At 37.1% G+C, this 21,397-nt stretch overlaps 1 protein-coding gene across 3 annotated transcripts in view; it reads right to left on the reverse strand.

Moving 5' to 3' along the window:
• OLA1 (Obg like ATPase 1) overlaps positions 1–21,397 on the reverse strand; it is a 102,071-nt gene that overhangs the window by 69,025 nt on the left and 11,649 nt on the right. For 2 of the 3 annotated variants that reach the window (XM_054829186.1, XM_054829185.1), the window contains exon 4: positions 20,804–20,931. The exons of the other annotated variant lie outside the window; for it this stretch is intronic. In XM_054829186.1, coding sequence (XP_054685161.1) covers positions 20,804–20,931 — 128 coding nt within the window. The remainder of the gene's footprint in view (positions 1–20,803; positions 20,932–21,397) is intronic. 3 annotated transcript variants of the gene reach the window in all.

Genomic DNA, 21,397 nt, shown 5'->3' on the forward strand with positions numbered 1-21,397 from the left:
TACAGAAACACTTCTCTTAATGATAGAAAAAGACAAAGATGTTATAAAGTACCGTAGCATAAGGAACAGTTTGTTATAAACCTTTTTGTTTAAAACATCAAAAACTTCAATTTAGGAATTTGAAATTACAGTACTTTACAAATTAAAGATATCACTGCAAGTTACGCATGGTTAGGTAAGCAGTTGAGGGACTTCTCTTTCACCACGTGGTTCATGTAGGGCAAGCACCATTCATGCAAATTGTTGCACCCCTCAGGATGGCTCAGCATTTGCAAACACACTCAACCTCTGTATTATCCTTATTCATGCCAAGTTAAAGAACTAATACAGTTTTGCTATTTTCATAGCAGTAAGATGTATTTTGCCATCACCACAGCATCTGAACTGCAGCTAGGGACAAGCAGCAAAGGACAACTCAAGCCGTGAGGATGGCACCGTGGGCTGGAGTTAGGGGATGGCTGCCAAGACAGCCACTGTGTTCTCCTAAATGCACCCGTTTGCAACACCAGTTCAGCAGCCTACTTTGTTAGATAATTGTTTTATGTTTTGCAATTAAATTACGACTTTAAAACAGTGGCAATATTTCACCTTTGCATGCTATTTCTAAACCCACCTTATAGTTATTACATTGTATTTTATATTTCATAGTTGTCTGTGTTAACAGTAACACCTAAAAATGCTTGCTAGGTGAAACTGCGCACACGCAGCCCTAGCAAGTAGTCTCTCTGGAGATCACTTTCATACGAGATTATCTTCTGATTTTTTTTTCCTCATTATTCGTATCCCACCATTATTCACCAGCTTCTATATATGCTTATCTTTTTTACTATTATTATTTAACAATTTTTCAACATCAGGAATTATTTTGTGTCACTCACATTCTTAGCTAAGCTTTCCAAACACAGTGCATATGAAGGTGTATTTGCTTTCCCCACAGTTTCATGATTACTAGATGGGAAAACACAAGAATTACAGCTGCAAAGTAGTTGTTGGTTAGTAATAAACAAGGTCAGACCTTCCATAAAGTATGGCACACAACCACAATTAATCTTGCGCTCACATATAGGCACAGGACAGTGCACAAGCAAAAACGTGTGGCCACCACTGAACAGACAGCAGACTAACCTTCTCAGCAGTATCGCCTTAGTTTCCTAGTCACTATAAGCTGCAATAATACGTACATCTTTGCAAGGGGGGGTTAATTTTGAAATCCAAAAAGAAGTGCTTATATAAACATACGCTCAAATTCTCAAAGTAAATATCCACAGTTCTCTACATATGAATGTCAGTATGAACATGTGTATCATGCAGTAAAAAAGTCATCAAGCAGACCACCAGAAATTGCCTTTTTGCACAAGGAAACACGTATCTTAAAATGTTCCCTCTCTGATTTAAAAAAAAAAAGTATTTGAAATCCAAACATTCCAGAAAGAAAAATAATCAATACTAATATCATCATCCTTCACCTCACCACTGCCTTTTAAAACATCACTGCTACCGCAACTTTTTTAATAGGTTGTGATATAAACCGTCAAACTCACAGGCAGTCAGAAAGGACTCTGAAAAAGACAGTCTCAGTTGCTAACTCCAGCATGCAACATCTTTTGTTGAAGGTCTGGTTTGACATTGGTCTTATTTTCCTGATAAAATAAGCCTAAAAATCATTCTTAGATAGGATGAAGATCCTCTCCATCTCAAAACACTCTGGCTTTCAACGGAACTCTCCAGAAGAAAAGGACCACACTGGCCATCATGCTTCTGGCAATTTTTGAAGTCCCTGAAGAAAGTCCTTGTTCATCAGCACTTAAATCTATATTTAAAAAAAAAAAAAAATCTTCATCCAATTATTGTAGTAGGGTTCCTCGCAATTTTTTTCCCAAAAGCTATCATGTAGCATTTGTCTTGGACCTTGTCTAGCCCAAAGAGGCTATCATTTTTATAAATATATGGAATTTTTTTAGGGTTTCTAAACTAGTAGACTCTCAGTAAATGCTAAACCACAATACTTACACTTTTTCACATTAGATGAAAGATAGATGACCCAAAAAAAACCTGAAAAAGGCATACACAATATTTAAGCATTTACATAGACACCACTAACACCACTGCTACAGATTGCTCCCCAGAACAGACAGTCAAGCACCACTGTCATTTCATGACATTTCACTCAACTTGCAGCCTGCTCACCATTTGCCTGCAGGAAAGAGGGCTGACAGGAGCAAGCCAGAGGCCAGAAGAACTGTCCTGGCAGACTTCACATCACCTGCTAGTTGAAAGAGGAGAATCTGACAGAAAAGAACATCTCTTAAGAGTTACATCCTATTTTTCAGTAACCTTACTATTTCACACCACTAAGTTTGTTATAAAGACACAGTTCACTGCTCAATTTTTCCCTTCTTGTAACAACCCTGGCAAAGAATACTATACATACCTTTTTACATAATGAAGTGTTCCAACCCAAATTGGATCAGGGATAAAAAAATTCCATATCACATAACACAGAAAGAAAATGTAACCCATCTAAGATTCTTTCCCTTTCATTTGGCAGGAAAACCCTGATGTTCAGAGCTTATGAAAATATCATGCAGAAACTTCAAAAAGGTTAGAAACACCACAAATCAACAAGAGACTTTGCTACAGAAAAGAAAAAGAAAGAAGAAAGCATAGCTGCTGCAATAGTATGAGCACAGGCCATATTTTACTATCAGCAAGCCAGTGTTTACTCAATGGTGATTTTTCAAACAATTTGTTTCTATGAAACAATTTTCTGCAGTTTTATGAGAAGTTATTGCAGGAGAAGAACTTCCAAAAAGCTATAAAGCTGTTAAGTTTCTGTTCCGTCATTTATTTAATAGTACCTACATACATAAAATATTTTCATTTAAATAAATTGGTAGGCAGTATAGCTAAGAAAAAACATGTTAAGTGAACAGAAGATGGATTATCTTTGACTAGGCTCTCGATCTTGGTGAAAAATCAGAACTCTGATCACAAGATAATTTTCTTTGTGGTTTGCTGATTACTAACCTTAAAAATGTTCTCCTAGTCATTAAAATCATCTGTTTCTTTACAATGTGCTTTCAGTTACTGGTTTTCAATTTTCAACACAACATTGCTGATAATATTACAATATCCCCTCCTCCTAAGAGAGGCCTTTAGAGCCTCTTTGAATTCCACAGGAAGACACTGCCTTGCTCTCAGATGCGGCTCCATTTGCCGTCCTCCCCCACACTGCCATCCACAAGCCCAGCTTACTCGTCTAGCCACTCCATCAAGATATTGGTGGCATACCATACATATGAGACTGATTTATGCATTCGAACTGCATCATACGAGTAATCTTTTCCCTTACCAAAGATTTCCAAAATGCTCTCTGTTCTTAAACATGATGAATATTTCATTCTAGTTATGTGGAAATACTTCTATGCAGTGCTTGTATAATACAAAAATAACACACTTCCGCACAATTATGCTTATTCTGAAACAAAGAACAGCTATTTGTTCTCCAAGGCAAAGTTTAAAACACAGGGAAAAATAATGTAATTTCACACTGGTTTTATCGGTGAGATTTGAAGTTTCTTTGTGTTAAACTGATAGGCTTAACTTACCAAATTTCACCAAATTTAACATTTCAGTTTAAAACAGCTCTCTGAGACTGCTCACAAATTATTGTTTCTCATATTTTCCCTGCTCTAGTACACTAAATTAACAACATTCTAGTAAATAGCACTGCTGACATACAAAATCCTGTTAACCAATGTCATCCTGCTGTTACATAGCAAGAAAACAAAAAGTAGGAAGGCAAAAATGCAAAACCAGCAACTAGTACCACGTGCAGAGGAATTCTGGGAAAAAAATAAATTCCATAAACAGAAAGAGATGAGAGAAAAGCATAAATTGAGGTTTTTAGCTGACAAAGGCAGCATTTCTCTCCAGCAGGAAGGGAATTTTGTTGTTGCTTATGAGAACCAGATGAAGAGACATGAAGAAGGATGGACTCCTTGTGTGACTGTGACATACAAGCTGGAAACAACGGTGGTCTGGAACAACCTGTCGGTATGCAGGCGGCTCAGGCAGCCCGAAAGCATTTCCCAGGCAGGTAGCATCTGCCAGCCCTCCGGGCTCCCAGCATCACCCTTCCTGGGAATCCCACACTCCCTCTGCCAAACATGGCCTGACATGCTCCTGACGCATGACAACAGAGCAGAAATCGAGTAAGCCGTCCAGCCTGCAATAGTGAGGACCAAGTGCAGGGCAGACAAGAACAGGCTTGTATGTCATAAGCTAATCACCCTTGCTACGGGGATACAGACACATCTGCACAGCACGAGTATAAAGAACCACAGTTTACATATCCAGACCCTGCTAGTATACATTGTGCTCCTGGACTTAATTGGTTCCCTTAGTTCATTAAACACCAAGCTGTACATTCCCATCTACAGCAAGACTAGGAAAAGCTGTTAAATATTCATCTGAGACAGCAGCTGATTAGGAAGATCAGAATTAAGATGTATTTACCTTTTGAAGTATCTAGTCCATCGTATTATTCCACAATGACGCTCAAATGAGGTAGTCAAAATATCTTAGCATGACAACATCATACTGACCACACAGGAGGAAAATGAAAACTTAATATCTAACACTTTAAAAAAAAAGTATAGGGTTTCATTAAAACCAAATTATTAAGTAATTCTGAATTTTTTTTTTATTCTGTTAATAACTGAAGCCCTGCTGAGGTTTAGTGATCAAGACACCTGAAAAGTTGAGTAGTCAATTCAGCTGGCAGGTACCTTTGCTCTGCTAGGCATACTCACACTCCATGCTCCAGTTCTAACAACAGCTATAGGCAAGTCCTACAGTGACACTGTAACACTTCTGCATAACGCAAAATATATGCATGTAACGAAACTCACCAATTATTTACTCAAAGAGCACAACCGCATCCATTAATACTCAAAACCACTCACAGTGAAAACAGAGAGGGGGGAAAATTTAACTTAAACAAGCATACTAATGTTGTTATTTTATTTCGGTGTGGGACAAAACTACAGGAAACATTCTCTCTTTCCACACAACAAGAATGTGTATTTGTAAATCATCAATTAACTCAATACACTAAATTATTCATTCTATGTGGCACAGATATATTAATGTCAGTCTGCAAATGTAATCAATACAGGAGAGGGGAGGGTGTTTATTTTTGGGTTTTTTTATAAATATATACTGATTAGTTTAGGTTCAGACCAAGCCATCTTTATTCACACTGAGCAGAGTTTGACTGCAATTCATGGAATTTAAAGCACAAACACAGTTTGACTAAATAAAAGAATTGCACCCTTGGAAAGGATATAGAAGTACTTTAAAAAGTCACTTTTGTTCTCTCTTCCTACTTGCTTACATACACATTCCAAGAACAACAACAATAGGAAAACATATGAAAGGATGAGAGCAAGAATCACTAATTTACCAGTCAGCAGCTTAGAATTACGTTGGAATAATAAAATAAAAAATATCATCTTGGTAAAGTGATTGTTGTTAATGGTTTATCAGTTTAAACATAACTGTGAAATGCGAGCATTAAAATAATCATATTCTTATCAAAGACACTGCACAGGAAAAGAGACTATATGAGTACAGCTGCATTTTCAATACTGTTCTGCATGGTCTTTAGCTTGTGTTTATATCCTTTTCATACCACACCACTACAAGATTATTGTTGGAACAATGCTGTAATCATTATTTGACTGTAAACTACTTTATTTTTATTTGTAGATTGGGGGGTTACCTTGAAATACCATTGCTTATTTGTCCCCTTCCCTTGTAAAAGCTTTAACTAATAAAACAAGAAACCTGCCATCATGATATCTGGTTTTAAGAAATTCAGTATCAAGCTTCAGTAATGTTTGTCCCAGTTGTAACCAGTACAGACTCCCTGCTCCACCAGGGCCATACAAAGTGATTGGAACACATGTGCAAACTAAGTCGGATTTACTCCACCATCAGCACAATGGGTAGGAGGTTTGAGAAAAAATGGACTCGCTAGAGCAAGTGTTCCCAAATTTGCAGTATTCCTCAAAAGGATAAGTTACTAGATCAACATTACATGAAAGAATAGGAAAGTTGAGCTTATATGCTCCTGCCTCAGTTGTTCTGGCCCAAGGAGGAGGGGTGACCGCTAAAGGCAGCTTTTAATGTTTCAGGACTAATACACAGAGATTTTATCACAGATTCAGTCAGAGCCAGTAACACCTGCATGCAAATTACTATAGACTTACACAGTTGTCATGTATTCCCTACAAAAATAAAGCAATTTAAAATAAAAATGAGTAATGATGTAGCTTTGTTATAGTGTAATTTCTTCAAATGGGAACTATGTCTCGATAATTCTAAGTATATAGAAATTTTGAAGAGATGTTATGCCTTTACTAAGGTTATGTGAAACAAGTCAGACCTACTGCATACTTAACACAACCAACATACAAAAACCTATACTAATTTTACCTGCTTTATTGAACTTTCCACAAAAGTTATCCTTTACTCAAGACTACAGAATTTGAGGAGGGCACAGCAGTATTTTCCACAAACATCTATAGCACTGAATATCTGTTTTAACACAAGGAAAACAACTTAAAATTAAGAAATCATAACACAGTCACAAACAAATTCTTCCCATTCACTTTGAAGTGGAAAGACATGTAAATGAAAGAAAAATACAGCAATAACAGAGGAACAGAACATCACAGATTAGGTATTTCCAACAGAGATAGCCATTCAGTAGGTATCTGTACAGTCATTAGTACAGTAGGGTCAGAATTGGAAAACCTTGTGTGTTTTATCAAAACCAGGATTTGCTTTTGGGTTTTATTTTACACTGTGCAAACTAAAACTATTCTGTTCATGTCAAAATGAGTTCGTACGGAACAAAACATCTCCTGCAGTCCAGATCATTTCACCGCAAGACTTTTCTCTGTTGCAATATCATCACATGCCATTAATTTGCTAGTTGGGAAAAATACTGAAGCCTAACATGTATTTACATATACTTTTTAAAAAAAAAAAGTACAAGAAAAGCCTTCCATAATGGAGAAGGGAGGAGGAATGGATGGTGTAGGAGACAAGAACAGGACACAAAAAAACACCTTTTCCAAAGATTGTTCAAGGCAAAAGGGACATGTCATCTTAAACAGTAGTCAATAGCTGTATACAACCAGTAAACAGATTCAGGTCTATGAAAAAAAGAACTACATCACCATTTAGTGGTTGCAATTTAGATTATTCTAGCGTGTAATACTTTAATTGTATAAAACAAAGCTGATGTCACAAACACAAAAGAACTTCTTGCAAAGCAAGCACCACAAGTAATTTTTATGCTGCCACTGATGGCTGACAAGTGATGAGCACTTTGTTTGAATTTATATACTTACACATCTCAGGCAACAGGTGGCTTATAAAAAGAAAACACCGAGAGCTTTTTAACTCTTCATTATCAAAAATTTTTATAATATGCTTTATCATAATGACTAAACAATCTCTACAAATAAAAGCTCAACATACTAACTACAAAGATGAACTATGGCTCAGAGAAAATTACCCATTATTTTGATAAAAGCAGAAACTGAGGTAAGGTTCTGGATCCCATTGACTTGAGCTCTGCCTGCACTCAAATGTTTTGTAATTGCACAAAGCACTCAATATTTAAACAGTACCTTGTGATATATAAATTAAATCAATTTAAGACAAGAAATTTTATATTTTCTTGCTGTCTTTTCTATATCCTTCTCAAACAATAGCTGAATATTGTAGCACAGTTGGAGGGAAATTTTTACTTTCAGGTCTTCAAGCCAACTGAAAGAGCGATGTGTGTCAGTTGTTGTTTGATATAGTTTTGGGCCAGGAGTGGCATTACAGAAATGCATTGGTTTTTTTCTAAATACTGCAGAGATCAATGAACAGGTTTGTTTTCTTTAAGCACAAAGTGTTATAAAAAAATAATTTAAAACTTACACACTACACAGAATTCAGGATTATAGGTCGTGCTTGCATTTAAGTGCAAAAGACTTCCAGGCAAAATGAAAGACACTATAAACACACAGATAATTCAGATTTTTAAAAAAATTGGAAAAAAAAAAAAGAGAACTTGAGTGGTATTGACTGATTTAGTTACTTTTTTTTAAAAAAATGGAAGATAAGTTGAGAAGGCAAAAATGCAATCCAATCTTTATATTCTGCCTTCTAATTAAATTAATCTTCTGCTTATGATTAAAACATTTTAGTGTTTGCTGTTTTGGATAGATTAAACACACGTACCAAGATATTAGAATTCTTCCTCTGCATGGCAATTTTACCACACCATCCCTAGCAAAAAAATGACACATCAATATTTTTATCTTGTACACTACCTATATATACACACATACAATTTCTATAGTGATGTTCACTGGATTAATCTTTCTGGTTTATGACACTTCAGAGCAGTTCAGAGCAGCTCAACACAGAGTCTTACACTGCCTATCTTTCAGATTCCCTCTGCTTCTTTCCATATTTTCTCTGAAAGCAAGCAATCCTTCTCAGGTAGCCTACATTCTTGTAGCTATACATTTCCTCCCTTTTGCAACACTGTCACACACTTGACTTCCCATTCCTACTGCTATTTAGTTTTGAGACATCAATTTTCACATCAAATTACCAAAGCTTGGTGCATAAAAATATTCAATAAGCCTCAAGGAACTGTTATCTCAGTAACAGCTATCTCAGTAAGTACTGAAATGCAAACCTATGCTCAGACATATTTTAAAAGTTTAACTAGTAATGTGAGCTTGAGGTATAGAAGCTTATCTGCCATCGTTATTGGAGAAAAACCTGTATGACAGGGTGGAGGGGGGGAAAGAAAGAAAGAAGGTAAAGAGAAGGAAGGAAGGGAGGTGGTGTTTGATTTTAGAAAGAAAGCCTTTTAAACTAACTTTAATAGAAAAGAAATTAACCATGTAATGCTTGAATACTCAGAAAATTAATTGTAAGGATAAACATTGAGGTTCTGAAGAATCTTGTTGCTGTTGTATAAAACAGATGAAGCCCCACTTTAGTTGAAAAACTGAAAATAAGAACTGAAAGTAGTGTTTCTGAAGTATTCCACAAGAACAAATGGTTGGGTTGATAATTAACGCATTTTGTTAAAATTGCCTCCAGGCCCTGAGGCTTCAGGATATCATTTGAGGCTAGAGACCCCTTGGCATCAATATTAAAACAACAGCTTTCAAAACATCTCTAGCAACTACTGCTGACAAATATCCAACACTTAAATCCAGCCCAATGCTAATTTTGTTCTTCCATGGAAGATTTCAGGATAAAAATACATCCTGAAATACACTAAAAAATAGCTGGGAAAAACCCAAGAGTAGCAAAAGCAAGAGTGACAACTTCCAAACATAAAAAAAACCCCAGACCATCAGAATTTCTGCTGAGATGCCATTGATAACTGATTAATAAAAAGATCGCCTGTAAACCCAAGCAGAAAAAGTAAAACTTCATCCTCAGCCAATGTGAACCTGGGCTTCATCAGGATGGAAGAGAAGTTTTGGAAAGCATACTGAAAAAATACCAACTATCTTTGTTGAAGGCTCACCAAAAGAAGTCAGCAAATTTCCACATCAATACTTTATCTTACAACAACAGCATAAAGGCACATCTGCAACCAAACCCTGCATTCTTACTAACATCTCCAGCATACATAACAGTCATCAAAAAGTCAGTTTTCCTCAGACTCCAGAGGACAACATGCAAGGTTTGAAAGAAAACATCTCTAAGCCTTGCAGACTTGCAAGAAGAAAAAAAAAAGGCAGGGGGGAGAAAGATGCAATTTGCATCATGTATTTCCTACAGCTGCCTTTTTACAAACATTTTTTCAACTTACTGTATCAGCTCAATGCTCCCTCAGCTAGAACAGCACGACTGTTTGCTGGATTACACATTAAATCTGATTAGAGAAATTACCTATTTTTAAAATAACTCAGCAAGAAGAATATGGTTATTTTTAAAACCAAAAGCCCTTTTACTACATCATTCTACAATCGGTTCCAACAGCAGAGGAGAAAGTGGCAGCATTAAGATGAGAAAAGGTGTTGGAGCCCGGAGCTGCTTCAGCTACCAAAAGATATACATATCCAGTGTGCAAGTTAGGCACAAAGTATGACTGAGGAAGGGGCAGACACCTATTTTTCTAGAAGTGGCATTTTGATCATTGTGGAAATCAGGACTGCTCCAATAAACAGCAATTCTGAAAGAAAACTGAAACAAAGGGGGGTTTTGTCAGTTTATTAAACAGTCTCATAGACTGAAAAAGGTTGCATCTGAATAGGATTACTGAACAGAGTTTTTGCTTGGGTGTGAGTCCTACAGCAGTTCCTCTCATAGGCAGACACACTCTTTAGCTTTCTAATGTGCAGTAACTGCCACCAGCAACTCATGGGACTATGGCCAAAGAAAAAGGAAGTACTCTAAACTGACACCCCAAGGATCTCAGATTTGCTTGACACAGAAGAAGGAATTGTATTTTAATTGTCTTACAATTACATATCCTAACTAAGCCAGGAGCCTTGTTTAGTTTGTCTAGGATAAGTAACTTATAGCCAGAATAAAAAACCCAGAGCCAGCTTCCTCCTCGTCTTTATTTGCAGTATTTACTCCACTGTTCAGTACACAGCAGTATCACATACGTACATCACAGAAATACCAATGCAAGAAATCTAGATGATTAAGGAGAATTTAATTCATTCTTCTGAGGGCCAGAAGACCTAGCAGAGCATAAAGTGTATTCAAAATAAAACTTCCAAGCATAAAGCTTACTATAAATGTAAATACAATGAACATTATGTTCAATGATGTGTGGACACTTGTTTTAGGAATATGAACTGAACACAAGTGCACGACATAGCAAAGTTCTTTTTAATAAAATACGCCAGCACAAAAGAGCTCACAACTGCTCTTCTTCATAAACCCTTCAAATATATTTTATCCCTTCTTCAACTAGATTACTGTCATTCCAGATTTTTTACTTGAAGTTCTTAGACTTCAGTTCCTATTTAAAGAGAGTGTCCCAGTTGCAGCTGGGATAGAGTTAATTTTCTTCTTAGTAGCTGGTATAGCACTGTGTTTTGGATTTAGTATGAAAATAATGTTGATACACACAACTAGCAACTTAGTTGTTACTAAGCAGTGTTTACAATTAAATCAAGGACTTTTCAGCTTCCCTGGTCCTGCCAGTGAGGAAGCAGAGAAAAAACTTCAGAGTAACTTGGTCTCTTGCCTTGAGGCACTAAAAGCTATACTACTTGTACCTCTAGCAGCAGCTGAAGCATTGGTTCCCCTCATCTGGAGGCCACCCACTCACACAGATGATGCACCACAATCACTTTTGCAAGTGTTCCTTGTCTATTTTAATATGAAGTCAGCTAATTTTACATCAGCCTCAGCAATAATTAAATCAGTTCATTTGATATTGACACACTCGCATACTCTCTTGCCATGCTCAACTCTGGAGCAACGAGGGACAGTGATGAGGAGCCCCTGAGCGCCAACAGTTAATTCCTACTGCTGTTTCCAAACTCAACACAGGTCTATACCCTTAGCTGTGTTAGGGAGCAGTGCCACTATGCATAAATTAGGAAACAGAGAAGTGCTTCTAAGAGCCTATTTCAAAGTTTTCATTAAAACAACAATAAAAAAACCCTAACTCCCTGTCTATTTTGAGGAATGCACTTTTGAGAAAGCAACTTTCTGAAAGGGAAGCTATAATATTCTCAGTCTACAGACCACTCACCTTTCTGATGCAATCACTGCAGCTAATTAAAATGATGCTGACGAACAGCCAGCCACTTATCTTTTTCTATTCTTGCAAAGAATTTTATTTTACCTTTTCTGAGGCAGCCTTCCTTTAACCAAAGGAAAAACAAGCTTTCACACTTCATATTACAACCAGGAAAAAAACCCAAACCCTGCACTATTTTTCCCTTCAAGCTTTCAAGAAAGTTCATGGCACAGCAGAAGTTGTTACTTATAAAGTATTAAACTATCACTGTCTTAAAGCCAGGATACCCTACACCATCAGTAAAGACACCACCCACTCAAGCAGGTAAACTTGTTTCAAAAATAGTCACCTGAACACCCTCTAACATTATCACATATTGGTAATTTCTTTATAGTATTACAGAGAAAACTTAAGTCTCATCTGTATTGCCTAAATAGCAATTACACACTGCTATACAACACACACAACTATAATAAAAGTAGTTGTAGGTCAAATAATAGCAATAACTCAGTAAAGATAACCTGCCTGGTCTTTATTCTCGGGGGGGGGGGGGGGGGGGATTTACTGGTCAAGTACTTTATGACTCACAGTACAGTATATTAGAAATTTTCTATGTATTCTTTAGAATTGAGAGATTGCCCTTGTAGCTCAGTAGGTAGCTCTCCTGTTTCTGGCCTACAAGGTCATAGCTTTAAGTCCCTGCTGGGGAAACTTAACAAGTTCCATCTATAAATAGAATGGCATTAGACGCTGCTACTCTAGCAAGGGTGGTGGCCTTTTGACAAGAAATTTTTATGTTTTCATCTGTTCTGATAAGAAAAAAAAAAATTGGATATAGACAGGCACAGGATATTAGGCTAAAGATGAATGACAAAGTGGGCTCCAAAATCCATTGTAACTTTAGTTCGCATGAGCCTTACAATTCGAGCATTATCAAACTACAATAAAGGCTAGAGAAGAACGCAAGAACAATAATTTTCCTTCTCAATGAGCATAAGTAATTAAGTAAAATTACAGACTTTACAATATTTAAGACTGAAAAGAAACCTTCTACATACTGTACAATCAAAATTCGACTTGTGACATCAAAAGGCATCCTCAATGTAAAACAAACTTCAGAGTTTTTGATTAGTAAAAAAAAATTCTTCTTACTCTTTCTGAAGTATATCCTTGAGACACACATATTTATCAGGGATTAAAATGATACCAGTCTGCAATGTATAAATTTTTGCTCCTCATACGCATATATTTGGGGAGGCTTATTCAGCTCTCAGAATAACAATTACTTGTGACAAATTTAAGAATAAAGCCTATTTAAGTTTATTTGTGTTTAACTGTAGTTACCTGGCCTTGGAGGAATATGGATTAAAGCTCAGGTATCACTTTCACTCAGTCTGGCAATGTAATTTACTGTTCAATAAAGACAAAGGCTACGTCACCAGAGTGCTGACAATTTTCCAGTACCTTTTTCACAATCTGCACCCATGTGCCCAGGAAAACAAATTCACTCCTCTGTGGGAGACAAAGCTGCAAACAGCATACCACAGTTTCGAGGTACAAACCCGTAAGTTTTGTTCATATATGCACACAAAAGGAAAGAAACACCAGCAATAAAGCAGATGAGGGTGATTTTACAACGTGACTTCCAAGATCTCAGAGGCACTAATATTATGCTCAAGTAAGAACAACAGGTCTTGCAAAATTCTTCTGCAATAGTTTAGCTTAGGAGGTTACTGTCCTTTGTGTATTAATCTTATTTGCCTAAGTGAAAAGTCTGATTAGCTAAAAGTTTTTCACACCTAGCCAAATTAAGCTAGTTGATCCTGCACTGGCACTGATCTACTGAACACGATGTGGGTGTGCAAAATGTCTCCTTATTGCAGGTTTAGTGGTAGCACTAGTTGAAGCTGCACATCAGAAGATTCACAAGAATCCCATCCTGGTCCTTTAATTCCACTACCAATATTGTGGTGGTCAATAATGTCCTACTATCCAAAACACACACAAGGTTCTTTTCTGCTCTTCAGATGTTTCTACAAAGTAGACTACATCAACAGACAACTACTTTGCAGCATCAGCCTTCATCCTAGGGCCTCTTCCCATTATCATTGTATTTAAGAGTAGGCACATGAGAAAGATAACAGCCACTACACCACACAATGGGATGCCTGGTCTTGCCCCTAATTTACTCTCAATTTCACCTACCTCCACTGTCTGCTGCTGGGTGTTGCACAAATGCTTACTCCAATCCTACATGGTTATTTCTCAAGAAGGTTCTTTGAGCAGATGTCTTTATGAACACTTCTCTACCAACATTTTTTCTGAGCAAAAAGATGGCTGTACTTCCATCCTTGGATCCAGAGAGAGCACTAGACAGCACTAGCTCTCCAAGATGGCTTAAGGTTAATACATGACACTAACAACGACTGCATGTGTTTCCCTGCAACAAATCTTTTGTCAAGGCAGTACTTCTTGAAAATCGGTCTTCTGTGACTCACTGCCTCTTCCAATCCCTTTTGTAATGGCTTTTTTTTTCCGGGGGGGGGGGGGGGGGGGGGGGGGCGTTGTGCTTCAAATTTACTTCTGTGCTCAAAAGGGAAAAAAAATGAAAGCATTATTCAAATGTGCTTCCTTTTGGCTGCTTCACATTATTTAAAAGGGGAAGGAAGACTTGTATGCATATAGAATTCCTCTATACAACATTGTTTTTTGCTTGAGAACTTAACTTCATCTGTTTTCAGAAGGTGCTTTCCCCAGTCTTGATCATTACCACACGGAACGTGGTACAGTATCAAGAGGGTTGCAAAGGCTGGATTAGATTCAGCTAGTGGTCATTACATGTGCACTCTCTTTCTGCTTGCATCTACAAAACTACTGCAAGGAGGAGAAGAGAAACCTAGCACTCCACTGCAAATATAAACAAAATATGTTAGAGACAATAAAATTTTGTAAGACAGCTATGTTTACATCATTTGAAGGTGAATTTTGTCACATTATAAAGATGAAAAATCAGTTTCAGATATTAGAAGTGACACAGCTGAGCTACATCTGCATAAACAGAGCCACTATGATTCCCAATGTATAGAATACACGTGCTGAAGGGATGAGATGCAACTCATACTTTGCTCACTGAAATGCTAGTGCAGCGGAGTGTGGCTAAGTGATATCATCATATGCCTCCGCTCTGTAGCGGTCAGCTTCCAGGAGCAGCAATCAGCAGCTATGATTTCTTCTTAGAGAACATGGGGGAAAAAAATGCATCGTGCCTCAAGTATATAAAAGCTACAGAACTATTAGCTTCTTTATATAGAAAATACAGACTTTTTTACAGAAAGTGAGAAAAAAAAAGTGAAGTCAGAACAGAGGATGCATCTTATTCAGTTAACACAGGCAGTATTACTGCAAGTTCCCAATAAACCTCATGATGATAAAAAATAAAGTGAAGTCAACTTGATTTTAAATGTTGAGCAAAAATCAGTACGAATATTGTCAAACTGAATTTTGATTAGTGTTTATCTCAAACAAGAACAAACTACACTCAGCTCACGTGATCCATACCTATCCAAGCTTAAATGATGGCAAATTGGTTTAGAAGTTATCTAAAACCCTGAAGGCGGCAGAAGCAGCGGCTGTACTAAACACTTCCAGTTATAACATACATAAAACCAGAGTAAAAGCAATTAAAGCTTTTTAGGAACCAATTCACATTGGTCACACCAGTCACTTCTATAAGACCGCAGGGGATGTTTACCTAGCTTCATGATTCTTTCGTTCTTGTCACAAAGAACGACTTTTCATGGATTATCACTTACCAAACTCCCCATCCTGCCCCTAAAGACAGCTACAGCTCCTCTGCTGTGGAGTCAGAGCAGTTCCACGCAGAGGAGTGAAGCAGGAGCTCCCGACCCCTACCTGCCTGCACTCCCCCAGCATCATGTCACTGCAAGTGGCTCACACATTCCTCTGCAGGTCTGGAAGACCATACGATGGCATGCAGGTGAGCCCTCAAGTTCTTCCACAAAAGCCAATGTTGTCTGCCCTACTTCAAACACTGGACATCGTACCCTGCTTTTTTTATTTATTAAAAGGGAACATTTGATAGCAAAGTACTTTTAGAGACAAATTTCCTTCCAATTTCTGAAACTTTGAAGAAAACAACTGGATTTCATTAAAGAAACTAAAAATAAGAGAAAAATGTGGAACATATTTTCTAGAAAACTAGGACTGTGGAATATCAGTGGGAAGAGAAACTCAAAAACACAAAGACCTCTGGCTGTTTAACATCCAGTACATTCAAAAACTCGACAGACCTGTAGCAGGGACTAAATACTGACATCTACCACTTTCTTCAAGGAAGCATTATTTAAGAGCAATTTGTAAATTTACACTTGTAACAAGGTTGCCATTTTTAGCCTAACACACAAAGAAAGTAATTTTCTACAAGTACTTGTGACTGATCTGCCATAAAAGTTGAAAGGTGTTTAAAGCCACGCAACTTGGGAAGAAATAGTATTACGAGCTTCAAACAGCCTGCCTTGTGCCACCATGAAAACATTACTGCCTCAGTTAAAACCATAATACACCTGAAACATGGAAAATAGAACTGTCAGAAGTGTTTCAAATTAAACAGCAAAACTCAGAAGATGAACAAAGCTGTAACTACTTTAAAGCATGTGTCAGGTTACTATGGTACTAATGCTGTAGATGCCACTATCCAGTACAGAAAACAGTTTTAAAATTAAATTCCCCATACACTCAGCCAATAAGTAAGCAAGTATATCTGTTTGAGGTTTTCATAATTGGATTTGGCTAAACCCAAAATATATCCCTACCCCTAAGAAACTGGGATAACCTCTGAAATTTTTAAGTGTATTGGGATCAAATGGTTTATTTTAAATATGACTAATTCATTTTCAAGTTTGTGTCCTTTAATAGAAAAAAGTCTATAGGAAGTATCAAAACCCAAGAATGTATTGCTCTATTCTGTATAGGAAAACTTGTTTGCTGAGCTAAAAGAATGGACTTCATACTGTTACTAATCATGTACAAAAATACAGTGGTGCTCAACACAAACTTACCTTTCTTACTTGTCCTATTACCCTACCACTTGCTGTTCTCATACACACTGCTGTTTCTTTAGATATATTAAAATATACCTTAAACATAAACATTTTCATTGATTTAATGAACACTGTGTCTCCCAGGGAAAGTAACAGTGTATCTAGGATATGGAAATTTCAAGGCTAAAAATCCATAACCATTTCAAGGTGGGAGTACTTTCCTTTTTTAAAAGAAGTAAGAAAAGTAGAGAATTAACCAGACAGAAGTAAGTCTCGTCTCTCCTTAGCTTTATGCCATCCAAGAAACAGTCTAGGTAAACAACACACAGAACTTCCACAGTTCCAACAGAAATGTAATTGTAATTACTTTGAGAGTACTACAGTCGCAGCTCATCTGTGTGCCCTGTAGTGGACAAACAGATAGACAAAGCCTTCTTCAAAAACCATCTCATAACACAAAGAGGTAACAACAGTGAATTCTGTTATGGTAGGAGAAAAACACACACAAACAAACCTTTTGTCCTAAAGAAAACACAGTTCAACACATCCTCAATGAATAAAGAAAACAGGATCACAACCTTTAGCCTAGGACTATAAAATACTTTCAGTGAGATTCCCAAAGTTTGGTTCATTGTAGTCAACAGAAGTTCTTCATTCCTAGCTAGCCACTTCCTTGCCCATCATTACCTTAATTAATAAAATTTGAGTAAGTTAATTCTCAAACTGCTTTTTGCAAAAATACTAACTGAACCAAGCTAAGTCAAAGCCTAACAAGCCTTTCTTCAATACACTCAGGCATGCAGACCTTGAAGCCTACAGCACAAACCCCACGATGACCTGCTTCTGACTTTCTGCCTGGCGTCCAGAAATAAGACCAGACCAGTTCTCCAAAGGGCTCTGCTTCACATGCTAGCCATTAACAGGGGCAGCAGTAGTGCATACCACAACAGCATAAAGACAGGGAGCAACAGTTTCAGTGCTCAAAGGTGAAAATTTGTTCAAGATCACCTCAAAAGCTTAGTGAAAACACTAAATTTTTCACACTTTATAAAAGCATGGTCCCCAGATCACTTCCTAGTGGATCTTTTCTTAAGAAGATTTTATCATTCTCGTCTCTTCATCTTCAGCAACACCTCCTTCCCGGCTTGGTGGCATACAAAGCCTCACCTTCCAGTCCACTGCCTACTCCCCTTTAATAGCAGCAACCTGTCTGGGTTCCTTTTAAGTCAGCTTCTATGCAACTGCAGAGATTCATTCAGTGCCTACCCGCCAGGCTGAAAACTGACAGCCGGTCTCAGGATACTGGTTCCTAAAGGCACACGGTCCATTAAGAACTTTGGACCAAACCCTGGTAAAGAGCAACAAAGAAGCTTCATCCTCTCCGGATCTGGAAAGTTTAAGGATTTACAAAAACAGTTTGGGTAGTTTCTATCATCTGACAGAAACTCTGCAAACTCCAGGTATGCCACAGACTCATAAAAAGGTATTTTTAGATTGGAAATAATTTAGACAGGTGGGTGGGTATAAAAACATTACAGTATATAAAAAAGGTTTATATGTTTTTATAATACAAGTTGGTATGCTGAAAACTCCAATGAGTTACAGGTTTTAACCTGCGCTGTGTAACCAATAGATTCTTTTTTTTTTTTTTTTTTTACTAGAGGGCTATTACTAGCTTTTAGTGCCAAATCTTCATTTTTATAGTACTGTGGGAAAAGGAAAGTAGAACTACTATGCACTTTGCAGGAGGGAAAAAAGTAGATTTACATCTCTCAACAACAAAATTTTGCATTAGCTTTTTTTTTTAATTATTATTATTATTATCCCTAAGTAATATTTTAAAAGACCTTTGTGTTTATTGGGCAATCACCACACAGAATTTCTACTTCAGTTCATCACTAGCTTGTGTTCTAGGTAAAACACCTAGCAAGAGCAGCATAAGAGGCTTTTAAAAAGAAAAAGGGAAAAGTGCTATTTAAAAAGTGATTCCATTATCTTTTTTTTGCTCCCAAAGAAGAAAAACAGCAACAATCATTTCACAACCATGACATTTCAGAATCCTTGAAAGAAACTGAAACATATAACAAGTAAATGCAAGGCTAGATTAGAAGAAATAGATGTTAATACAAAGTATCCGAATGGTTTAAAAACCTACAAGGACAGTCTCATTCCTCTTTCAATCCCCAAAGAAAAATACAAATGGTGTTAACCCTTAAAACAGCTACCTGAAACAAAGGCTTAATTGACATATGTATATACATAAAGCATCTTGTCCACTGGCTATTATATGTATCTGTTCCTTAACAGGCATTTATGATACAAGTATCAAAACAGAGCAAGTATAAAGAGTTTATCACTTGTTTTCAATTGACCAGGCAAAACAGTAATTACAATCCCAGGATAGCAATGGATTTGGGGAAACTGATCCCCCCCTTTTTTCTAGGTATACTGTAGCAATGGCTCTTGGGTAGTTACAAATATTTAAAATATACCAACGTATTAGTACAGCCTTTACATATCAAACTAGTTCCTAATATGATGCACAAGTTCAAAAGACTCACTTCACTCTACCCAGTAAGGATCTGGCCTCACCTTTTCAAAATGTCTTAAGTTTTAAATACTATTAACTGCTAAGCTACAATCAATAGCGCATAGTTTTCTGCAGAAGGTACGTGTCAAATGACTTTAATAGAAAATAGTAGTACTAGCTATAAAATATAAATAAGACTAAGTTTTCAAAGGAGAAGTAATGCTTCACACATGCACAGTTATAGATGGCTTCCAGGTACCAGAAGACTTTAAAAAAGGCCAGTGCTCCTAAAAGCATGTCCTGTTTTTCAACAGCATATGCCTAAGAACATAATACCTTTCCCCACAAAGTCTGTCTTGATTGAAAACCCAGTACCAGCACTCCGCACCAAATCCGTGTCTAGGTATCACATTTGACTGAGATAGCACTTACCTACTCACCAAGCCTGCAGACTGCAGAGGCACATCAGTTCACTGCTCTGTATAAACATGCTTCAAAAAACAAGCTCATGGGAACAAAGGTTCTAAGCATCTAAATTGTACTATAAGATAGTAAATACTCCCTTTGGGTTTTGTTTTACAAATACTCTACCCACAAAAAACCTCTTTTGCTCCAATCACCAAATAAAAGGTTTTGTTGTTGTTTATTTTGTTCTATTGTTTCATCGCTCACTGTATAATAATGGCCTAACCAAAGGACAGCAACAACAGCGTCCAGTTTCCTCAAATCTGCACAAACAGTATTAACCTCAGTCTTTTCAGATCAGGAGCCTTTTTCAATGCTCAAAGCGTATTGCAAACCAACATATGCTTTCACCAAGCTTTCAAGAGCCATGTTCTAAGTGCTGTTAATATGAGTCTGAAGGACAGTTCTGTATTGTGCTAATAGACGATGAAGGAGGGAATAAAAGCTCTTGGTCTAACTAAGAAATGTTCAGAATTCAGAGATGGAGGGCAGGCGGTGTGTTCAAGACTCAATATAAGTCACACAGAAATCAGGAAAAGGAAAGAAGTGAGACTTGCCCTGTAAGGAACAGAATTCCAGAGTCTGCTACTAACTCCGTATTTTTATTTTCTACTTCCATTTCAACCTTTTATTATCACAGTCCATTCCTCCTCATTTATAAAACTAAACAAATCAACTGCCATGCACTGCTAGCAAAAGAAAACAACAAACCATTACTGCAGACTTCCAAAAACCTAGTTCCTTTTTAAGTCTTCAGCACAATGCCAATGAAGAAAGACATACTTGCTTTATAGCAGAGGATGGGGATTTTCTCGGTTGGGAAAACCCAAAACCTAATGACTTTGAATTGAATGGTAAAAGTTAAAATTTTAATGGACATTGCTTTCACAGTACAACAGTGCTGTCCTTAAGCTATAGAGAGAACATATAAATAAGTTTACATACGCATCAGATGAAAGATCCCATCACAGGCATTAATATGAGACAAGAAGGAATTTCCTAAGCCTTGGCCAGTGTGGGCTCCTTTCACAAGGCCAGCAATATCCACCACATTCAGAAAGGCTGGAATTTTGCTGAAATATAAAAGTTAAAAGTTTCATTACTGAAGTGTATCAGCCAAAACTTTTGGCACAGAAATAAATTCAGAACATGAAAAATCAAACATTTCTTTTTTATAGAACAAGTTACACATGACAGTAGCTTTCTTCCCTATTTAACATGCAATGTATAAAAGCCAGGATTCCCCCCTCCCATGTAAAACATCAACATTCTTTCATTTCTCTGTCATTATTCATGTAAAATGAAATAAACTGGTTTCTAAATGTGAAATCATACTGACAGCTATACAAATAGTCAACCAGGCCTGGAACACTGAGGCACAACGTCAGTCATCTGTAATGAACAGTTTTCATAGTACCATAGGGCTAGGACACATAAATGTCCATTGCACTCTGCTATTGCACACCTCTATGGTTACCATTAGTTTGCTAAGCTAAGCAACTTTCTCAGAAGACAAGGGCATTTTTTTAACGCAGTCGT

This window comes from Grus americana, chromosome 6 (assembly GCF_028858705.1).
Source record: "Grus americana isolate bGruAme1 chromosome 6, bGruAme1.mat, whole genome shotgun sequence".
NCBI lineage: Eukaryota > Metazoa > Chordata > Aves > Gruiformes > Gruidae > Grus > Grus americana.